General features: G+C 42.4%; 1 protein-coding gene across 2 annotated transcripts in view; it reads left to right on the plus strand.

Annotated features, from left to right (window-relative positions):
- Nucleotides 1–21,000, plus strand: part of ARMC9 (armadillo repeat containing 9) — an 89,633-nt gene extending 68,633 nt beyond the window's left edge. For both annotated transcript variants that reach the window (XM_067561118.1, XM_067561119.1), the window contains 4 exons: nucleotides 12,224–12,328; nucleotides 12,775–12,890; nucleotides 17,501–17,625; nucleotides 20,771–21,000. In XM_067561118.1, coding sequence (XP_067417219.1) covers nucleotides 12,224–12,328; nucleotides 12,775–12,890; nucleotides 17,501–17,625; nucleotides 20,771–20,973 — 549 coding nt within the window. In that variant the 3' untranslated portion in view covers nucleotides 20,974–21,000. The remainder of the gene's footprint in view (nucleotides 1–12,223; nucleotides 12,329–12,774; nucleotides 12,891–17,500; nucleotides 17,626–20,770) is intronic.
- The last annotated feature ends 286 nt before the right edge of the window (nucleotides 21,001–21,286 follow it).

The raw sequence follows: 21,286 nt of genomic DNA on the forward strand, positions 1-21,286 counted from the left end.
AAAATGTTTTCCGTTGCAAAAACCCATCTATAATTACAGTAAATTGCATCATTGTTTGTGTTCATAGGTGTGGATTCCACCACAGTATTACACTTTATAAAATGATAGAGAGACTGAAAAGTAGGCATTTCAATGGTTGAAAAAGCTTCCAGTTGTGCAGTCCTCCTGTTGGAAGCCCAGTGCAATTTGAGTTGCCTGTCTAATGTTCTAAAGGCCTAGCATAGGTTTAGCTGCTTGCTTGGCTAATCTGACCCCTATAGCATGACATCTTCCGGTTAGCAAAAATAAAGACTACTAAGTAACCCTGCAAATGTCTCAGTTTCTGCATACCACTGCACATAACAAGATGAAATACACAACATGTGTGCTTGCAGCTGCACATAGATAATGGTAATGGGAACAAGTTATCTTTGAATGTCTGGGGGTACACTTTCTCACTGCCAAAGGGCATATTTTCACACCGCCCCTCCTATCACCAAATGTTGTTTTAACAACCCCAAATTATCATAATAAAAATAAAATATAATCAAAAATAAAAACCCAGTGTAAATAATTAACAAATATAATAATAATTTTAAAAAATTATAAAAAATCACCACTTAAACAAAGAAGCGCGCTCCATCAATGCCTTATTCCATGGGAGGTTCTGCCAGTCGGACCAGAGAATCCATTGATTCCCTGGCAGGCCCCTAAAAAAAGCTGTTCCTGTATACAGCCTTCTGCGTGATTGCTTGGTTCTCCAGGTTTAGTGAGTATAATATATTGTAGTTAATTTTAGGCTTTGTATTTAACTAGTATATTTATAAAAAACCTTGCACATTAAACCTTATTGATCTGCAAATTGGGCGTACCGTGTCTCACTGGTATACACACGGATCACTAAGTGTCCGGTGTCAACAATTGGCGTCCCTGGGTGGGCTCGATCAACTGTGTGTGAGATGATCTTTGAGGTGTACAGTGCAAGGGTCTCTCTCACTGCGTGTCAGCAGGGTAGCAACCTGTCTGTCATGGTTCTCTGCAAATCTGTATCTGTATTTGGCTTCAGGAGGAGGGCATTATGTCCTCTACAGGCATGTGTTGTGATTCAGGTGGTCGAGGGGTTGCCACTCCTTCTCTCCTTTTGTTAGAACCAGTCTCGGATATGGAAGCTTTTGTGGATGACCTGGAGAAGAACCCATGGTCTGGAAGAGCATTTAAGGGTAGAATGGCATATGCATACTTGATGCTCCAGTGGGAACAATTCATAAAACCAAAGTCCAATCATTAAAAAAAAACAAAAAACGCTTGGCCACTTTACATGGGTTCTTATTAGTGTCTAAAACCCTTAATAAAAAATTTAAAAAGCTAGCCAAAAAACCCAGAAAGCTGCAAAAACAGTTAATAGCATGCCAAAGTCAAATACAAAAACTACAAACAAAATATAAATCTTCAGTATGTCACTCAGGCTACATTGCTTTCTAACTCTCAGTGCAATGCAGAGGGGTACAAAAAAAAGTTAGACAGTGGGGGGAAAAAAGCTCGTATCTGGGAAGCAAAATGTAAGGATGCACAAGCCGCCGTATACATTGTCCTAAAAAAAAAAAAAACCCCCAAAAAACCTTAGTAAAACTGAGGGTCAGTCCCAGGCAGTTTGTCGGCAGCAGTTCTCAGTGTACAGAGCAATTGGCTGCTGCTCAGGGAATTATTGCTGCCATGGAGGCAGTTGGAGGTTATGACGGTGCAGAGAGCGTTGGTATGCAGGACTTTGATCTGTCAGCTCTCTGTTTGCTGTATGTGATGAAAACCGGTCAAATGAGGGGGTAAGATGTCCTTCTCCCGACGCTCCCCTCAGGTAAATAGTGAAGCAGATGGGCTGGGAGGTTACGCCACAGGCTATTGTGCCCATGGCTCTTGTGTTTATAAAAACAAAAATTATTAAAAAAAAATAAAATGTTCCACTCACACTACCACTGCAGTAGACAAAATATTAAAACCTGAGCAAGTGCAGGCACTAAAAAAGGCTTTAGGAAATATCACCCCCGATAATCTAGTTGCCTGGTTTGCACAGTTTATCACAGTGCCTCAATGAAATTATAGTAATTATGCATTGCTCTTAAAAAAATGTCTCCCATTAAACAGCTGCTTAAAACGTCCCGTAAATATACACACACAAAAATAGCGTATCAGGAATGTCTTTAAGATAATAAATCCTGTCAAGCACATTGAGGTGTGCTTTCATCTGGAACGGCAAGCCCTAGGGATACACCCTAATGCTTATTTACAACATAAAAAAATCCTATAGCAAGCTGTGAGGCATAAAAAGAAAGATAAAGATCTTATCGACACAGACTTTCCAACTTGTTTCATAGAAGGGCTACGTCCGCAAGTAAAAATTGCTTTGAGTGTACTGAATTTACCAGCTATGACGTGGGAGGCACTGTTAAAAAGAGTTCGGCAAGCTCATTTACTTTGAGCCAAGACTTTCCTAATAAGCACAAAGGGAAAGCTGCTGCACAGACGGGAAAAAAAGGGGCTGCTCAGATCACCTCTCAAAATCTAAGTAAGGTGATTCTGTCACCGAGGAAGTTAACAGAGGGCGCGGCTGAGGGCAAAGCCATGAGAGAATCGATCACCTGCACTGGATACTGTGGAATCAAGCCCTCCAATATTCCCCTAAAGCTCTAATTAATGGCAAATCAAATAAGCAGCTGGCTGACCTGATTTGTCCAAAAAAAACCAAAACCCCCCCAAAAAACCTCACACTCCAAACAGTTAAATTCAGTGTGAAAATACAGCTCAGCCAAAAGCAACATCAAAAGAAAAGAGCTTAATCTTCGGTCTTGTCTACACTTAAAATGCTACAGTTGTACAGCTATGCTGCTGCAGCTGTGCCGCTGGAGTGCTTCAGTGTAGACACCACCTATGCAGATGGGATAGTTTCTCCTGTCCGTGTAGGTAATCCACCTCCTCAAAAGGCACCTAGCACTGTCCACACAGGGATTTAGGTTATTTTAACAATGCCACTCAGGAGTGTGGATTTTTCACACCCTGCATAGTTGAACCAACCTAATTTTCTAGTGTTGACCAGGCCTTAAACTTCAAGCCGTTAACACCTTCACTGCTATGGTCTGTTGCACCCTTTGTGTGGTGGTAGAACAGGGCATGATTGTGGTGGTGTTGCAGTGGAATGATTATACTTCTACTGGAGATGTACTCCATACAAGGAACTAGAATGTGGACATGTTTGAATCCACATACTAGTACATTAAGACACTTGAGCGGTTCTGAAGATTAGATCCAGACACTTGAGCGGTTCTGAAGATTAGAATTCCCCACAATGTGGGAATGGAGGCTAAAAGATGTCCACTTGCCAACAGAGCATAGAACTTTTTTGTGCAGAATGAAATAGAAACCTCAACTGGAGGACCTTAGATATCGAGTAAAAGTAGATAACATGGTGAATAGAGCCAACCTGGGAAGAACTTTGAAGCTTTTTAGAAGTCACACTGTTGTCAGGCCAATGGAAAAAGCAAAAAAGGATGTTATGATCATCCAGTTTAACTCCTGGCATATGTCAAGCTGCTACATTTTAAGTGTACTAATGAGGCTAAATAACAGGAAATTATGCACTGATGGTACTTCTGTGTTGCTCCTTTCATTCAGAATAATTGCAAAATTGCTTTATAGACTCTGATATTTTCAGTGCAGTCTAGGGGTTTTAGACATATATTGTATCCTCCATTAAAATTAATGTATGCAGTGTTGTTGTAGCCATAGGATATTAGAGAGACAGGGTGGGTCAGGTATTATCTTTTATTGGACCAGCTTCTGTTGTTGAGAGGCGCAAGCTTTCAACCTCGATTGCTTGCCTCTCTAAACAACAGAAGCTGGTCCAATAAACATAGTACCTCACTCCCCTTGTCTTATTAAAATTAATGTGAGATGTGTGTCTTAATCCCCTAAAATGCTTTGGAAATCTTGACTTACATGCATAGAGTTCACATGCCCACCACTGAAACATAGTTTTTATAATACAGCAGTCATTTTATACAATGTCTATGCAACAGTTTTTAGAAAGGGGTATGAAGAATAAATTCTCCAGTTTGTTGAGAAAAATGGCTGTGTTGGTCTTTTTTGGAATAATTTTGGGGAAGTATAATTAAGAATGAGTAAAGACTAAACCACTTACTATTAGGAGATTGCAAACTGGAATTCATCCCAGATGACTAATTTAACAGGTGCTTTTTTAATTCCCTGTATGAAACAATAATTCATTCCAAGGTGTTTCCTTTAAACCATAGAATATTTTTGTCACTTATAAGCAATATGTCTATAACCTAATGCATGTAACATAAGCATGTTCACCTACTTCTGACGTCCATACCAGTAGTGCTAGTAAGAAACAAAATATCCATATCAGGGCAAAGATTATGGTTTTGTTTAAAATATTTAATAAGTGCTAAATAATAAAGGTGCAAGCAGAAAAAATATAGTGCCAGATCTCTTAGTTGTTATGAATCTGCATTGCTCCATTGAGTCAAGGCCTACTCAGGGTGATGGCCATATCTGTAGCCAGCATCTGCCCATTTCTGCCATCTGAAATGTCTACCATATGCTCACTTATAAGGCACCTTCTTTCTAAAACTGTTTTGAGATTGCATAAGCAAAACTTTGGATGATTTTTGTAGCAAGAGTGTCACAGGGTGGCTGGCCCATTAAATGAAATCGGTCCAGCTCTCCTGTGCCAGAACAGTTGCTCTCATTTGGCCTTTTAAGGGGGGATGGTAGCACCTAGAGGCTATAAAGGATGAGGGAGAATTTGAGAGGCGAGACCCCGGCTATGTCTACACTATAGCCTGTGTTGGCATAACTTATGTCACTCAAGGGTGTGAAAAAACCACCCCCCTGAGCAACGTAAATTACACCAACAGTAGCACTCGTGTGCACAGCGCTGTGCTGGCAGGAGAGCTTCTCCCACCGATATGGCTTCTGCTGCTCATAGAGGAGGTTTTATTCTGCTGGCGGGAGAGGTCTTTCCCTTCGGCATAGAGCATCTTCACCAGACACACTGCAGCGGCGCAGCTGAATCAGTGCCCCAGTCTGGTGAAGATGCTCTACGTTGACGGGAAAGACAATAAAACTTCCTCTGCAAGCAGCAGAAGCTATGTTGGTGGGAGAAGCTGCAGCGCTGTACGTCTAGACATGGCTCCAGAGAGAGAGAGAGAGACCTGGTGAGTTAAGTCTGCAAGAGTCACAAGACTATAGGAGGCTGTCTGCAGGTCTTCCTTGGAAAGAGGGAGGAATTACTAGGTAGTAAGTAGAAAGGCTAGCCTGCCGACTTTCAAGAGCCAAAACTGGTGCTGGGAGGCTGAAAAGGGCTGAAGGCTAGGAAGCCAGTGAAGAGAAGCCAGCCGGTTCTCAGAGCTGGAGAGCTGAAGCCAGAGAGACAGAGAAGTTGGAAGGCTGGAGAGCCATGTTATGATGTGGGGCGCTGGGGCTGCTTTGGAGCGTTGGGGTGTGTTGAGGGACCCTGGGGTTCTATTTGATGTACTGTCTGGATTATGGTTGTGGGACTTGATACTGGGACTTGTTTTGTTATGGTTTATGTGCATCGGACTTTTAAAATAAATCCCCCCAGGGCTAAATTTATACTTGGGAAGACCATTATTTGTGGAGACTCTGAAAGGGGAAACTGAGGCAGGCATGTCTGCTGTGCCACGGCCTGCCCAGGAGGGTGCTCCTATTGAAGCCATACTCAAAACAGATTTATGTCTCAACTTAACCGTTGAACCTACTCCCTCACTCTGTCTCGCTCGTGTAAGGATACTTGTCCTGTCCTTTTCTCTCCTTTTATGCTCTTTGGAAATGATCCAAAGCCAGCTGAAATCAGTAGTCACCACTGACTTTAATGAGTTTTGGATCGGGCTTTTTCTGTTGTAATCATCATCATTGTTGTAATAATACCTAGTTCTTCTTCGAGAAGTGTCCCTATGGGAGTTCCACTTCTGACTGGAGGTTTTAGGTGCTAGGGGCTGTGCGGCCCTCGTGCACTCCAGACTTTCTTGTGCATTGTACTGAGGATATATAGACCTGCACAGGTGAACTGCCCTTGGTTCTTTCTCTGCCCTTGGCCTGCGGTGGAGTGTATAGTGTTTCCGCGTCAAGCTCAACCGTTAGCTTTTAGCTCTTTGGGTTCTTTAGTTTTAGCTAAGTCTACTGTAGTGTTCTCCTTTAGTTTAAGTTTTATAGTTCTTCTAGTTAATTGCAGGTTTGTTTCCATTAGACACCCCTTCTTCTCCCCTCCTATCTTGGAGGTTGTTGTCTCTGTGGTATTCTGGGATCCAAGCACTGCCTCACCTGTCATTAATCTGTGCCAGTCAGCGATGGGCCTTGCCAGTGTATTTGGGAGACACACACATATTGTGTAAGTGCAAGATCTGCTCAGCCTTCAAGAGTAGATCTAGGAAAAATAGGGAGATTAAATTTAGGCTCCTCATGATGAAGCACTTCCTTCGACCGGCCTTAGATCCAGGCCCAGATGCCTTCCCTGTACATCTGCCTTTGAGTGACCACAGTACCCCATAGACCTTGGTCACTGTAGAAATCGACTGTTTCAGAGACCTCATGTTCCAGAAAGGGTACTGCTGAGGCTCCAGGCTTCGCCGGTATCTGGAGCTCTTAGTCAAAGACTTCAAGCTCTTTCAAGAATCACAATACCAAATGTGCCTTGGTATCAAACCATTTTCGGTACAGTCAAAGCATGATTGCACCACAGAGACTAAACACTGCGTCGAGGAAGCTGGTACTGACTACAGAGTTCTCTGTGCTATGGCCAGCACCTAAGCAGGTGTCGCAGACTACTACATCGGTATCTCCAAAGCCATCAACATCCTCAGTACCATCACCGTCTGCTAGACAGATACCTCTGAAACAAACGGCATCCTTGGTACCGCTGCTGACTGCTGGGAGGCCTCATTCAGTTTCAGCACACATTCACATGCTACTGCAGGAATTTAGATTCTCTACAGCCAGAGTCTCCTTTGTTAAAGGATACCAAATGATTGTCATTACTGTGATCTTCTAGGTCACTGAGACCTTCTCCTTCCCCAGTACCCCCTAGTTCTCCGGTATCTTCAGGATAAGGCAGATAAACATCATTGCCTCCACAGTCTGCTCCTTCCTTGGACTTTGCTGAGGGCACCTCCTCATGTTCCCAGATTTCTGTGCTGGGACATCTCTTGTATTAATTTAGATGGAATATATGGACCCAAAGAGTCAAAGGTATTAACATGAGCCTGTCACTGTCCAACGTTAAACAGTGTTAAGCAAGATTTGGGGTTTGGTATACAGAGACCTCAGCCTGCTTTTGAGGAGGAAGAGGCTGAGAAGCAAGTGACACTACAAACTAATATCTCCTCATCTTCCCCAGATAAGGCTGTGATGCCTTCCGCACCATCTTATGCTGATGATTTTGAACAGTTTCAAGAACTTACGAAACAGATTGCTGACTCTCCAGATACCCTTGGAGGAGGTCCAAGAGTTGCAGCATAAGCTTTTAGACATTCTGCACACAACAGCTCCTGGTCAAGTATCCTTGCCAGTGAATGAGGCGCTAGCTAAACCTGCCAAGACCACTTGGCACACTTTGGCTACTGTACCCCCTACATGGAAAAAAGCTAACAAGTAGCATGTCCCAGCCAAAATTTCTAAGGCTTTTATTCTTGCACCCTCCACCTAATTCTTTAGTTGTGGAGGCCATCAGTGAGCATGGCAGACAGCACCATTCAAAAGCTGGGCCTTATATTAAAGACCAAACGTGCCTGGACCCCTTTGGTCATAAGAATTTGTCCTCCATGATGTTACAGTTTAGAATCACAGAGTACCAAGGTCTGTTGGCAAAGTATAATCACATCAACTACAGAAAATGTAGTGCTTTTATGTAACATATCGCTCTGGAACATCAGGAACAGTTTCAGCCCATTATCGTGGAAGATCAGCTCCCAGCAAGGATCTCGTTGCAAAATCTCTAGCAGCAGCCAGTGCTGCAGCTTGCTCCATTTCCGCTGCTGTCATCTTGTGTCAGTTGCAGCCAAGATGCTCATTAGAATTTCTCAGGGAAGTTCAAAATACCATAGAAGACCTCTCTTTCAGTTGACTTAAACTCTTCAGTGAGTCCATGGATGAATGTTTGCACACTCTGAAGGATTTGAGGGTCGCTGTTAGGTCCCTTGGTATATCTACACCTGTGAATGAAAGAAAATGTAGTCGGTCGCAGACGGCTCGGTGATCCCACCTAATCCAGTTTCCCAGTTTCTGTAATCTGCCAAACCACCAAAAAGAGACCAAGATATCAAAAGAAAAGCCCCCCTACCACATCCACTACTACTACCCAGCCCTCCTGCTCATCGAAACAGTCCTACTTCAGGAATCTTCAGCTGCTCCACTCTACCCACCTCCCACCTTTTGGAGACCATATCTTCCACTTTCAACCTACATGGGAGCAGATTATGTCCAACAAACAGGTTTTGGAGGTTATAAAATCAGGTTATTCCACCTATTTTATCTGCACCCCTATACACCACCCTCCTTCCTTGTTCCTTCTCAGGGATCCATCTCACAAACACTTGTTGATACAGCAAATCATTTCCCTCCTACACAAAGGAATCATACAGCTAGTTCCAGTTCAGCACAGGGGCTAAGGATTCTGTTCCAAGTATTTTTTGGTTCCACCTAAAAAGAGTGATGGAGACAGATTTTAGAATTTCTGATCATGTTTGTGAAAATGCAGAAATTCAGGATGGCAACTATTGAAGCTCTAGTCTATTGTTAGACTCTAGGAATTGGTTCACAGCCCTTGAAGCATCAGGGTGTGTACTTTCACATCACAACTGACCCCTCTCACAATAGGTTCCTTAATTTCACAGTCGGCCAGGATCACTTTCAATATCAAGTGCTTCCCTTCGGCCTATCCTCTGCCCCAAGAGTGACCACTCACCTATGTCAATTGGCAATAATCATCTTCCCCTAACTCAACAATTGGTTCCTCGAGAGCCAGTTGTACAGCAAGCTTCTCTCTGCAGTAAAGACAGCTATGGCCCTGTTCCCCAAGTTAGAAACTTCAGCTCAACATCAGAAAGTCCATTTTGACTCCAGTACAGCAGATAGACTTTATAGGGGCTTCTCTGAATGCCTTAACATCCAGAGCTTATTTTCCTGTGGTCACATTTATGACATTAAGAAACCTAATTTCCAAGATTCAAATAAGTCCTCAAATGTCAGCAAGAAATTGTTTCCAACGGCTAGGCATTCTGGCACATTGCATTTTCATAATACAACATGCCAGGTTACGTCTTTGCTTTGCTTTGCTTTCAGGGATGGCTCAGAGCATAGTCTACATTCAAAATAAACATGGTCTAGACAAGCTGGGGTCCGTTCCTCTTTGAGTCCTAAACTCATTCAGTGGGTGAAAAGACCCATCGAAGTTTTTTTATGCAGGAGTTTCTTTTACTCAGCCTTCCCCTACCATAACTTCAGATGCATTCTTTGTGGGATGGGGAGCACACCGAGGGACAGGCACAATTCAAGGCAAATGGTTGCCCAGGAGCCTCTTCTGCACATCAGCCTCCTGGAATGCAGGGCAATCAGGATCATCTGCATCAGTTTCCTTCCCTTAAACATGTGTCAGTCTGTCAAAGTCATGACAGAGAACATATCCTGCATGTTCTATATAAAAGGCCTGAGGGGACTGAGATCCCCTTCTTTTTTATGCTAAAGCAATAAAACTATGGAACTGGTGTATAACCAGTCACATCTCGTCTCAGCCTCTGACCTTTCACGCATGGAAAACAATACCATGGCACTTCTCCCAAGATTATGAGTGGGAACTGGACACTCAGATTCTCAAGTGTATTTTTCTGACCCTTGGGGTTTCCAGAAGTAGATCTTTTTGGGACTGCCATCAACAGAAAATGCAAAAAATTCTGCTTGCAAGGAGGACTGGGTTGTCGTCATCCCTAAGTGATGCCTTTCACTTTCCTTAGAGAAGGCTCTTCATCCATGTATATATCTCCTGACACTGTTGATCCTGATGATGTTCAAGAAGATCAAGCAAGAAGAGAGAGAGTTGTTCTAATTGCACCAACTTGGCGAAGATAAGTTTGGTTTCCTTACTGATTCACCACATCTGTTGTCTGGCATTACTGCTTCTGACTATTTCCCACCTGCTGTCTCAGGATTCCATTAGGGTTCTTCATCCCAATTTGAGCATTCTTCAACTCATAGCTTGACTCCTTGATGGTTCTTGGGGTTAGAAGTTTCTTGCTTGGCAGAAGTACAACAGGTCCTGTTCAACAGCAGAAAGATCTCCACTACCTGCAAAAGTGGAAGAAATGTCTTCTGTTTTCACCGGTTCATTCTTCCCCCTCTGCTGTTCTGGATTGCCTAATGTATTTTAAAAAGTCAGGGCTTGCTATGAGTTCTTTCACAGTTCATTTGGTGGCTGTTACAGCCTTTTATTCCCCTGAGAGGGATTCTCAGTGTTTGCCCACCCCACAATAGTCAGATTCATCAAGGGGTTGATTAATCTTTTTCTGCAGATTAGAGAACTCACCCCTGTATGGGATTTGAATTTGGTCTTTAATTGACTAACGAAACCTCCCTTTGAAGCTCTAATGTTATAAGTGTTCTATGCTATGCTTGTCTATGAAGATGGCCTTCTTGGTGGCCATCGCTTCTGCCCAGAAAGTAGATAGGTTAGGGTTGTTGATGCCAGATTCTCCCTGTACAGTAGAGTTCCTCAAGGAAAAAGTTTCTTTACAGCTGCGTCCCAAGTTTCTACCTAAAATATCCTCTGATTTCCACATTGACCATGTTATCCACCTTCCAGTTTTTTTTCCCAAAGCTACACCAGACCAGGGATGAAGGTGTCTGCAATATCTTGGATGTTAGAAGTGCATTAACTTTCTGTCTGGGCAGAACCAAACCATTTAGGAAGTCTCCTGGGCTGTTTGTATCCTTTGGGGGCATGGGGATTCATAGTTTCCACCCAAGACTTTCAAAGTGGGTTTCCAGATGCATTCTTTCTTGTTATGAGGCTGCTAATGATCAGCCCCCTTCTAGAATAATAGACCATTCTACATGATCCCAATCTACAACCATGGCACTGTAGAAAAATGTACCAGTTGCAGAAGTTTGCAAAGCTGTGACTTGAGTGTCAGTCCATACTTTTTCCAAACACTATGCCCTGATACACACTTCCACATCAGATGCTGCTGTTGGCATGGCAGTCCTATCATCAGTGTTCGATCTGGCTCTGAAACACCATCCTCCTTCCAGGAGTACTGCTCAGGAGTCATCGGAAATGGAGCACCCATAGGGACACTACTCCGAGAAGGAGGGGTTACTTACTTTGTACTGTAGTTCTTTGAGATGTGTGTCCCTACTACATGCCCTCCCTTCCCTTCTGCTGCTGAGTCTCATCTCATCAGTCTTTGCGGTAGAGAAGAAACTGCCGGTTTAACCACACAGCTCTATATATCCTCAGTACGGGGCAGGAGAAGGTCTGGAGTGCATGTGTTGGCCGAACGGGCACTGATACCAAAAATCTCTGATCACAGATGCACGGGGCACATGTGCATCTGATGTGGAGCACCCATGGGGGGGACACATCTTGAAGAACTACAGTATATGAAGCTAACTAACCTCTCCTAGAATGATTGATTTACTTTTCCATACAATGATGTATTGTTACAACCTTTTTAAACAGCAAAACACTTTTCCTTTAGTTCTGTTGTGGGGCTGATCTGTCATGTTCTTTGGAGGATGGAGGGGAACTAGTCTCATTAGAAAGTAATACATATTAACACCATCATGTTCTTCTGTTATTGGATCTTTATCCTGCATGGAATACTTAGGGATTTGAGATTTCAAGGAGAGCAGTCCTTTGGGGCTATAATTTTTCCCCTCCAGCCTTGTTAAGGTTATGCAGCTGCTGGGAGGAATTATTTGTATTTATTTCTGAGTGTATCTCAAGCTTGGACAAGTGTGCATGTACATGCATGTGTACAAACACACACAAAAATATATACACAGTAGCTCAAATGTGTAGCCCTAGTTGAAAAAGTCATTTATGTTTTAAATGTATATTGCACAAGTGACTGCCGGAGTGAAAATTAAATGCTCTCACTGGAACTGAAAGCTGCCCAAAGGTCTGGGTTCAAATACTCGAGGTGTGTTATTGTAACAGGAGGACCATGATACAATGGAGGCTGATCTGGACAAAGATGAGGTGATACAACCGCAGTTGGGAGAGCTATCAGGAGAGAAGCTGCTGACAACAGAGTATTTGGGCGTAAGTATTACTCATTGGGATTCCAAAATACTGAATTGGTTTGGCTAGGTATTGAATTTCTACATTTCAATCACCATTTAACACCCATAGGTTTAATTATAGCAGCTGCATCCATCTGTGTGCTACATATAAGGCTGTTGAGACTCAGCTCTTTACCTGCCTACTGAGTCCCGATCCCTCACTATCTGTTGTTGAACCTCTATCCAGCAGAAGTAAGATGGACTTGGAAAGGCTAACTTACATCCTTACTGAGCCAGCTTGGAACAGAAAGAGCTATGGTACTGTGAGATGAAAAGACTGTAGTGTAGCTAGGTGGTAAACCATGGCAATCCTGTTCAGTGACATTAAGACACAAATCTAGGTTGATGCTCTGATCATTTTCCTATCTCTGTCCCAATGACTTCAGTTGCCTCTCCTCCCCCCCCCCTTCTCCTTCTGTGTATTAGATAATGACTCATACACCAAAAGGGAAAAAGAAGCTGTTTCCTGGTGTCCACCAGAGCATAGATGAGCCTCTCCAGAGACCAGTCACTCCAGGCTATCACAGAGCTGCATACCCAACGTAAGTCTGGGCAAATAAGGCAGAAAGTTGGATTTTTTTTCTTAACTTTGAATTTTACTCAAAAACAATGTAATTGAATGTACAAAAAATAAAGCCTCCATACTGGAAAGTACTTTGCCATTGTCATTCTTTAAAAGTTTTTTTTTTTAACCTAAAATAATGGACATTTGAAAAAGAAAGAGAGGGAAAACTGTAGTCAAAGAAAGGTCCATTGACCAAAGCCATGTACTTGAGATAGTGGAGTGAAAGTTTACACAGTAATTTGGTTTAAGCCTTCAGTAAATCCTGTGTGTCCATATTCTCCACCTGGTTGTATTTCTGTGGGCAAGTTCCATGCAGCAGTTGACATGCCAGTGGATCTTCCACTTTATAAACCAGAAAATGAAATCTTTCCAGGAACAATTGCTACCCTCACATGAAAGAAGAAATTAAAAGGGAATTAAGACAGACAAAGATTACAAATGTGATAAATGCACAAATTACTTAAAATAATGAGTAAAAGGATCTGGCAAAAGGAAGATCTGTGACTTCTGGTTGCAGCAGTAGGTGCAGCTGAAGTCAGTGGTAGGATATTGTTTTGCAATGGGAAATAAGTGACTTCCAGGACCCAAAAGACATTTATCAAGCTTTCTGTTATTAAACGAAATAAGTCTTACTTAGTTCATTCTTGAGATGAGATTTCTTTTCTTTATTTCTATTATGGGGGTGGTAAAGGATTTGACATTATCCTATCACACAAGAAACAAGTTTTACCAATTCTTCTTCTCTCAGACTCATGCACTCTTGGATTGTACCAAATGTAAGTAGCCCTGATACAGGGTTGAGGAATAGACTGTCTTGAGGCTTGTATCCATTTCCATGTGCACTTTTTAAACTGAGAGAATACCAACCATTCCTATTAGGATGGAATATGGTACCTCAAAAACCACTAGGTCAGCAACATTATTTAATTTCTGTTTTACATTTATTTTATTTTATTTAAAGTTTTAAAAAGGAGAAAGTCAAGTTCAAATCTGGGTATTTTTTTAAAATGAGTTACATTCAGTTTCAGGTTCCATATCTGCCTTTCAGTCTCCACCAGTTAGTTTTTTGGTTTTACTTTCACATCTTTCTTTTTCTTAAAATGCTTTTCTTTCCCATTACATATGGAACACCCACACAGATAGGGGAAACTGACTCTGAATGGGCAAACAGTGGAACTGATTAAACACACAGAACTGCCAAGTGTACAAAGTAAACAAACAGGAAAAGAGAAATTAGAGAAATTATTTCATTTACAGCGATCTTAGGTATTACTTGTAAAAATAGCAGATAGCATTCCAGGACAAGTCATGATCTTTTCTTTGCAAGTTGCCTTTACGCTCGCAAAGTTTGGGGAGTAATATCAGTAGACTAACAAGTTTATACTGAGTAGCTATATACAGAGAATGTTTCACTGTATTGTATCCAATGAGAAAATTGCCTTTTCAATAAGCAGCAAGAGTATTTGCAATATCTTTACTGCACCAAACTCACAGGTCAGAGTCATTTTGATATGAGATGAAGCCTCATTTAATACAAATTATTCTATGTAGTATCCATGTTCTACTAGACTAAATATGACTTTTGCATAGTTTCTGTCATACAAACTGTCACAAAATGATTTATATAATTTAAAACAGTTTCAAAGGTAAAATATGAAAGCAGAAATTGGGGGGGAAATGGTAGAGGACAACATCTCTATGTATATTTTATATATACAAAGACACTAACAAGAACCTTGACAAAATCAGTTTCTAGTTCAATGCATAACATTTTCCCCATTTCAGGGCATAAACATATTGAGCATGATATATAAAACAAGCAGACCCAAGTTCTGACATTGGAAATGTATATGGGTATCCCAGGGAAGAATTTGGCCTGCAAGATCCTATTTTTGCCTATATATTATTCTCGGTAAACTTACAAAGAAAATGGCTGAGATGCGACTATAGAATCTAGTTCCTCCTCATAGCATAAGTGGGGTACAGATTTTTAAAGTGTATGGTAAAAGAATCTTTCTTCAGAATGGTCTGTTTTTCCATATCCATAAAATCCCAAATCTTATCTTTATCTGGCAGGAGAGGAGTGACCCAGCATTAACGTAGGCTGCTATTGGTAACACAGAGGTCTCTTTATTCTTGGTTTTCTTGTACTCCCCCAAAAGAGCTGCAGGCCCAGACACTGTAATCTGTCTAATACATGGCTGAACATCAGACCAAAGCCACTTTGCTGCTGGACAGCCATCAAATGTGTGCAAGGGCTCCCCTTCCCCTGCAATTTCTGCTACCCGCAGTAAGCTAGAAAACCTAGGTTCATTCTGTGGAGTGTATAGTGATAGTAATGTAATACTTTGGTTGTGCTTTGCAACAAGCTGGCTAAGCCCCACTGTCCCATCTTATAGATGGGGAAGATGGAGCATTTCAAAGTGAAATGACTTGCCCCAGAGTCATGTAGCAAGTCCGTGGCAGCGCTGGGAATAGGTCTGAGATCTCCTGACTCCATTCCACACGCTGTCATCTTTAGGCCATGGCTGTCCCTGGATGAGGTTAAATAACTCATGTCTATTACTCACTTCCACACAAGTAATACCCCCGAACTGATTCCTTTCTAAAGCCTTCAGCAAGGTTTCCCAGGATTCTCTGCCTGATATTGATCCACGCCATGGGCTGACTATGACACCATTTGAATGGTCTTGCAGGCAGTGCCTTGCAACCTGCTCATATCTCCACAATGCAACTAACGGATGGAATGCTCAGAATCCCACTGAGTAGAAGCTAAAACGGCGGAGGGACCTATTCCTACACTGGAATACTGAGGGTGCAATCTGCAGATTGTTTGTTTGCCACATGTTGCAAAGTTGCAAATACTATCTGGTTTTGTTTCTGCTGATTTAAAAGCAGTGTGAAATTTAATTTTCACTATTTTAGTCAGATGGTAAAACTAGTTTGAACATTAAGCGCCAACCAAGTTCAAAATAGGAAAGCAGACATAATACCATGCATGAGAGGTTTGCATTTTATAGTGAAACCCTAGGTAGCTACCGTTTGTGTGCAAGAAAACAACCAGAGTAGAAAGGAAATAACTTGGCAAGTGAGTTTACAGAAGAAAAGGGTGTGATCTAGTGGATTTTATACCCTGCTAACTTATTTTAACAAATGAAATTCATTACCAGAGGATAAAACCTCATAGGATGCCCTTCTGTGAGCAAGGCAATAAAACTATCCAGAAATGAAGAGAAGGCTTGAGCTTTATTTATTTGATTATAAATCACTTAAGCAAACTAGTGACTGCATTGTATCAAGCTGCTGTGGAATGTGACAAGTTTTACCCCTTGGTGCTTTTCTACATGGGGAAACTCAGGAAAATTAATCCAGATTAACTCAGGCCATGTCTACACTAGTGAGTTTACGGTGGCACAGCTGTACCGATGCAGCTGTGCTGCTGTAAGATCGCTTGTGTAGCTGCTCAGTGCCGACAGGAAAGTGCTCTCCCGTCAACATAGCGCTGTGCACACTACTACTTATGTCGGAGTAATTTATGTCGCTCAGGGGATGTTTTTTCACACCCCTGAGCAACATAAATTTTGCTGACATAAGTGGCAGTGTAGACCTGGCCTAAAAGTGTAAATTTAAAATGGACTATGTGGCATTAAACCCCTTATTCTGAATTAGTGTGGTTTTCATCCAGTTTTAGGGCTTGACTACATGGGGTCACTCAAGAAAATTAATTCCAATTAACTAAAGGTGTGAATTAAAAGTGGATGAATTAAACTGCATTAAACGCTTGTGTGGACACTCCCATTCAGAATCAAAGTGGCCTTTGGAAGTGAATTAAGCTAAACCGAATTAAGGCCATTTTAATTCTGAAGGCGACTCTCCATACAAGGTCTGAATGCGGTTTAACCAATTGTCTATACATTTAACGTGTTAATTTGGATTAATTTTCCTGCATGCTCTCATGTATGCAAGCCCTCCATCTATACTGTAAGGGGATGCTCTAGCCAGGAAATACTGGAGAGCTCTTTTTAAAGACCTCATACTTCATGAGATCACTCAGGAGGGACAAATTATTTAATATTTGTCTGTTGCCTTAGAAACTGATTTAGTTGTTAAATTATTAACCACCTCCTAGGGAAAGCCATTTTCTAATTAGAAGTATCCTAGTCATCTTACCCTGATCTTGACATGAGTGTTTTGATCTTGCATCGTGTGGGACCCCTGTAATATTCAGAAACAAATCTTACACTCCTGAAAAAAATGGATGCAGAAGACCGATGGGTAGACTTACCAGTCCTGTCTCTGCTGAAGGAGAGACGACATACCAGTGGTCCAAAACTGCCACAAGTTGTGGGTTCTTTCCCAAGCTATTTATTACAGTAGGAAAAAATGTTAATTTCAAATGCATCTAACATCATCTGATTTGAATGGTACAGTCAAAATGCAGTTAAACTGCGCCTCTGGAACTAGCGTGCAACATAAAATATGCTTCTCTGTTTCTTCTGTACCTTTCCAGGAAAATAGATGGTAATACTCATGCAGCTTTTTTAGGCTGTAAATATTTATCACCCTGCATTCACATTTCTCTTCCAGGCCAGAAAATGATGCCATTTCTTCCCATGGCAGGGACGGCAGACTCCAGGCTATGCAGAACTGTCGTCCTTCCACTTGTAGCGGTAGCAGGTCCAGCACTTCCGGCTTTTGTATTTCCACTGCATGTAAGGATACTCTGAGACTGCTGCTGTTAATTGTTCCTAAGAGTCTTAGGTGGGTCGGACGTTGGGAGTAGGAGATGCCTCATCGGTGGGCTGTGCAGTTCTAAAATATGGTCTGCAGCTGACTTCCCCTTTGGTATGCATGGGCAGTTGATAAGCCCCCAGCATGCAGTGCTCCATCTTGATCCAAGCAGAACTGCAGCTCAAAAAAGATAAGGGCCCAAAAATGCAGTGTTGCTTCTTGAGCGGGATAAAACTGTGTTCTACAGAGACTACAGGTCCCAGCATGCATTGTTCCATCTTGAATCTAATGGAACTGCAGCCTGCAGAGACTACAATGTCCAGCAGGCAGTATTACCTTCTTGATCAAATAAGCCTTTTCCTTGGACCGAAATGAATTGTTGCTGGGACCTGTCGTCTTTTCTGTATTAGAGTTGAAGGCAGCGGCAATCATCTGCACAACTACTCTAAAATGATAAAAGGTGAGGGGAGGGTGGGATTCTATTAAGTTTACAGTTGCAGAGTGGGAGAGACATAAACAGGATAGTTTAAAAAAAAAAAGCTTGGGGGGCGAGGGCAGCACATCCCCCTCATCTTCTCCTCTGGTTACACCTGTACATCTGCTCCATTTTATTTAAATTAGCTATGGCCTTTAGGCTTCTAGCAAGTTGCCAGAGCCGCCCTCGGCAGGGCAGCATTTCAAGGGCCCTGCTGTAGAGAACAGCGTGGAAAGATGCTGCTAGAGATTCTTTCCTTGTGGACTTGAAATGAAGCTAACACAAAGGCACCTGGGCCTGCCTTTGAGAAGGGGAGTGGCATGAAGCTCAGTGGAGCACCAGTTTATTTCAAAGGGTACATTCGACAGTCTGCGTTAGGGACTAACAGCAAAAAGTGCTGAGCTCTCAGTTAAAGTGCCTGCATTTGTTCAGTGCAGAATTATTAAAAAGTCACAGACAAAGCTTGTCTTTGCTTTGCTCAAAAATATGCTTTGAATCAGTAAAAAAATGGCATATTTTTTTAAATTTCCAAAAGGAAATGAAAGGGATTTTGAGACAAGTAACCAAGGTTTCACAGACAAGAATCTGCTTACATAATGTGCAGAGCTGATATAATAGGCTTAACCCAAGGGGTACAATAGGGGCAGATGAAGTTCCAGCTCGAGGCCTGCATTTGAGCACTCGGTATATTCTGTCATAATGAGAGGCATGGTCTTCAAGCCTCAGATTTCACACTAGCAATAGGAACAGAACAAAACCATTCTACAGAGATCAGCTGGCCAGAAACAGCAGCGCAGAACATTAGACATTATAATACGCTAATCGGAAACCTGCTGACTTGGCAGTTTTCCTATATTGAGGAAAAAACCCAATCTTTTACCTATTAAAAATTTGTAAAGGAGATTAAGCAGTCAGACATCAAAAGTGCTGCTATTTGCTGATTAAAAATGTCTGGTGGGATGAACCCCTCCATTGGATACAGATTCTGAGAAATAATCCCTTCTATTTCTAAAGCATAGTCTAGTCCAAAGGAGCCCAAAGTGTCTAATAACGGTGTGTTTAGATACTATACCACCTTGAAATAGGGCCACCTCTGGGGTGGAAATGCAGCAGCCATTACTTGCCAGTGACGCTGTACCACATTTCATTAGTAAGCGTGTGTTAAACAACAGGAAATTTAGGTAAGAGCAGAATGGTCTTTTAGTGGTCATACAGATAATTCAGTATTGTTGCTGTTATAAGGGTTCCCAGTGGTTTGCCTCAGGCATCAGGTCTTGCAAAATAAATTATTGCTTATCCATTTCTCCCTTCACGTGTGGGATTCAGAAAGGAAAACAGGATAGAAGAGGTGAGAAGAAGGGAGAGAGAACTTGGTGCTTGATCCAACTCCCATTGAAGTCAGTGGCAAGACACTCATTTAATTCAGTGAAAGATGGATTAGGCCCTTGGTGCATTTCTATATGTTTGCAACAGTGTACTCCTATGGAAAATCATTACCATGAAAAGGCTGAGCCAAAACCAGTATGTAGGATAATCACATGAGACGACAAACCTACAAATCTCAGTCTACAAAACACTTCTGGCCCATCTCCTGTAACACTTTTCCAGAGGTGTGTAATATTAACTGTACTCCCTCCAGAATCTCTGGCACCACCTGTTCTGCAGTAGGGCATAGAGTTAGTTAAGTATTACCCTTGCCGTGCCTGATCTTATATTGTACTGGAAACCTGATCCTTTTAGGTTAGGCCATTTTCCAGCTTCATCAGGGACAGCCCGGGGTTGGGGGTGTCACTGGATTTGATGCAGTGGAGTTATAAAATGAGCAGGGAAGAGCCAAGAGTGAAGGGCTGGATGAGACGAAAGCTTCAGCTGAACAGTTGGATCAGTGTAATTCAGCATCGCAAGGAAGTCCCTGCCCTTGTCCCAACAAACCTTTGCCCACTTTCTTAACCTAATAAGCCATCTCTCAAGCTCTTCCATACCTGGACCTTCACGCACCCAGGAATCCACTTCCTGTCTAGTTAAGATCTAGTTTGGACTACCACCCTCCCATTTAGCAATATGGTAAGGACAGGGTGGGCATGACCCTCTGACACCTGTTTGCAACCCTCAAGCGGAGACGCTATGATCTAAAGGTAAACCCCAGGTCTGACTGTTGCACTTGCACAGAACATGAGCCAGAAATAGAAAGCTCTCTCCAGCTGGTTTGGCGCTTGTCTGAAAGTGTCCCGGCCTGTGTGCTTATTTCAGCACGTGAGGGCAATACACTTATGAGAGCAACAAATGAAAAGGCTCCAGGGCCATGTTTTCTAAGTGAGAGAGCTTAGCCGCCAACATCTCTTCACTCCAGTTGAATTTGCATAGCTTAGTCCCCCATGCCTCTCTCAGAAAACTGACTGTCCTCTCCTGCACAAGCCCGATTTATTCATTCTTGTGCTGGGCAGGGGGTGGGCAATCTGGTTTCATGAGCAGCTGTCATAAAGAACGTGATGCTGATGATGGAGTCTTGCAGTGATTATTCCTTGTCACCAGGGACTTCCCATTGGCCTGGTACATAATCTGTCTGGGGGACTCAATCAGGGACAAACGGCGTTTACTTGTAATTTGTAAAGTGACACCTCTGCCTTGAAACGTTACCTCTTTCCAAATAGCAACTGAAACAGACTCATCCAAGATATTCTCACCGGGTCTCAGAACGGATCCACACATCCCAGCAGTTACTGAAGTCCTGTCAGCCCGCTCCACTGATTTCGCCCAGGGCAAAGTTAATGGGCAATCGTACAGGTATGATTTTAAAGGGCTGGGTATCAGGAAACGGGGAAGGTGGTTACCAGCTATTTCCATACTGTTGTGAAGCCACTTGAAGTACGATGTAATGTGATGTGACTCAGCTGTGATGATGCTTGCCAAACAAAATACGTTTAGCTTTGCCAGTGGCAGCTAGTCAAGTTTTAAAAATCTAGGTGAGAATGGAAGAAATCTAAAGCAAACAGATTTCATTAATGAACATCACGCATAAGCCTCAACACTGTCACCTGCAAAAATAAATCCTGATCACTTCCTTAGATGACTTACTTACACAGAGCCCTGTGAATAAACATTTATTATTATAATCGGGAGCCAGGGCCAGTGGGAACATGGCAGGGATTAAATTGTAAAAGGAAGAG

Source organism: Emydura macquarii, unplaced genomic scaffold (assembly GCF_026122565.2).
Source record: "Emydura macquarii macquarii isolate MOO-44397 ecotype Brisbane River unplaced genomic scaffold, CSIRO-AGI_Emac_v2 contig_2365, whole genome shotgun sequence".
In the NCBI taxonomy this organism is placed as follows: Eukaryota; Metazoa; Chordata; order Testudines; family Chelidae; genus Emydura; species Emydura macquarii.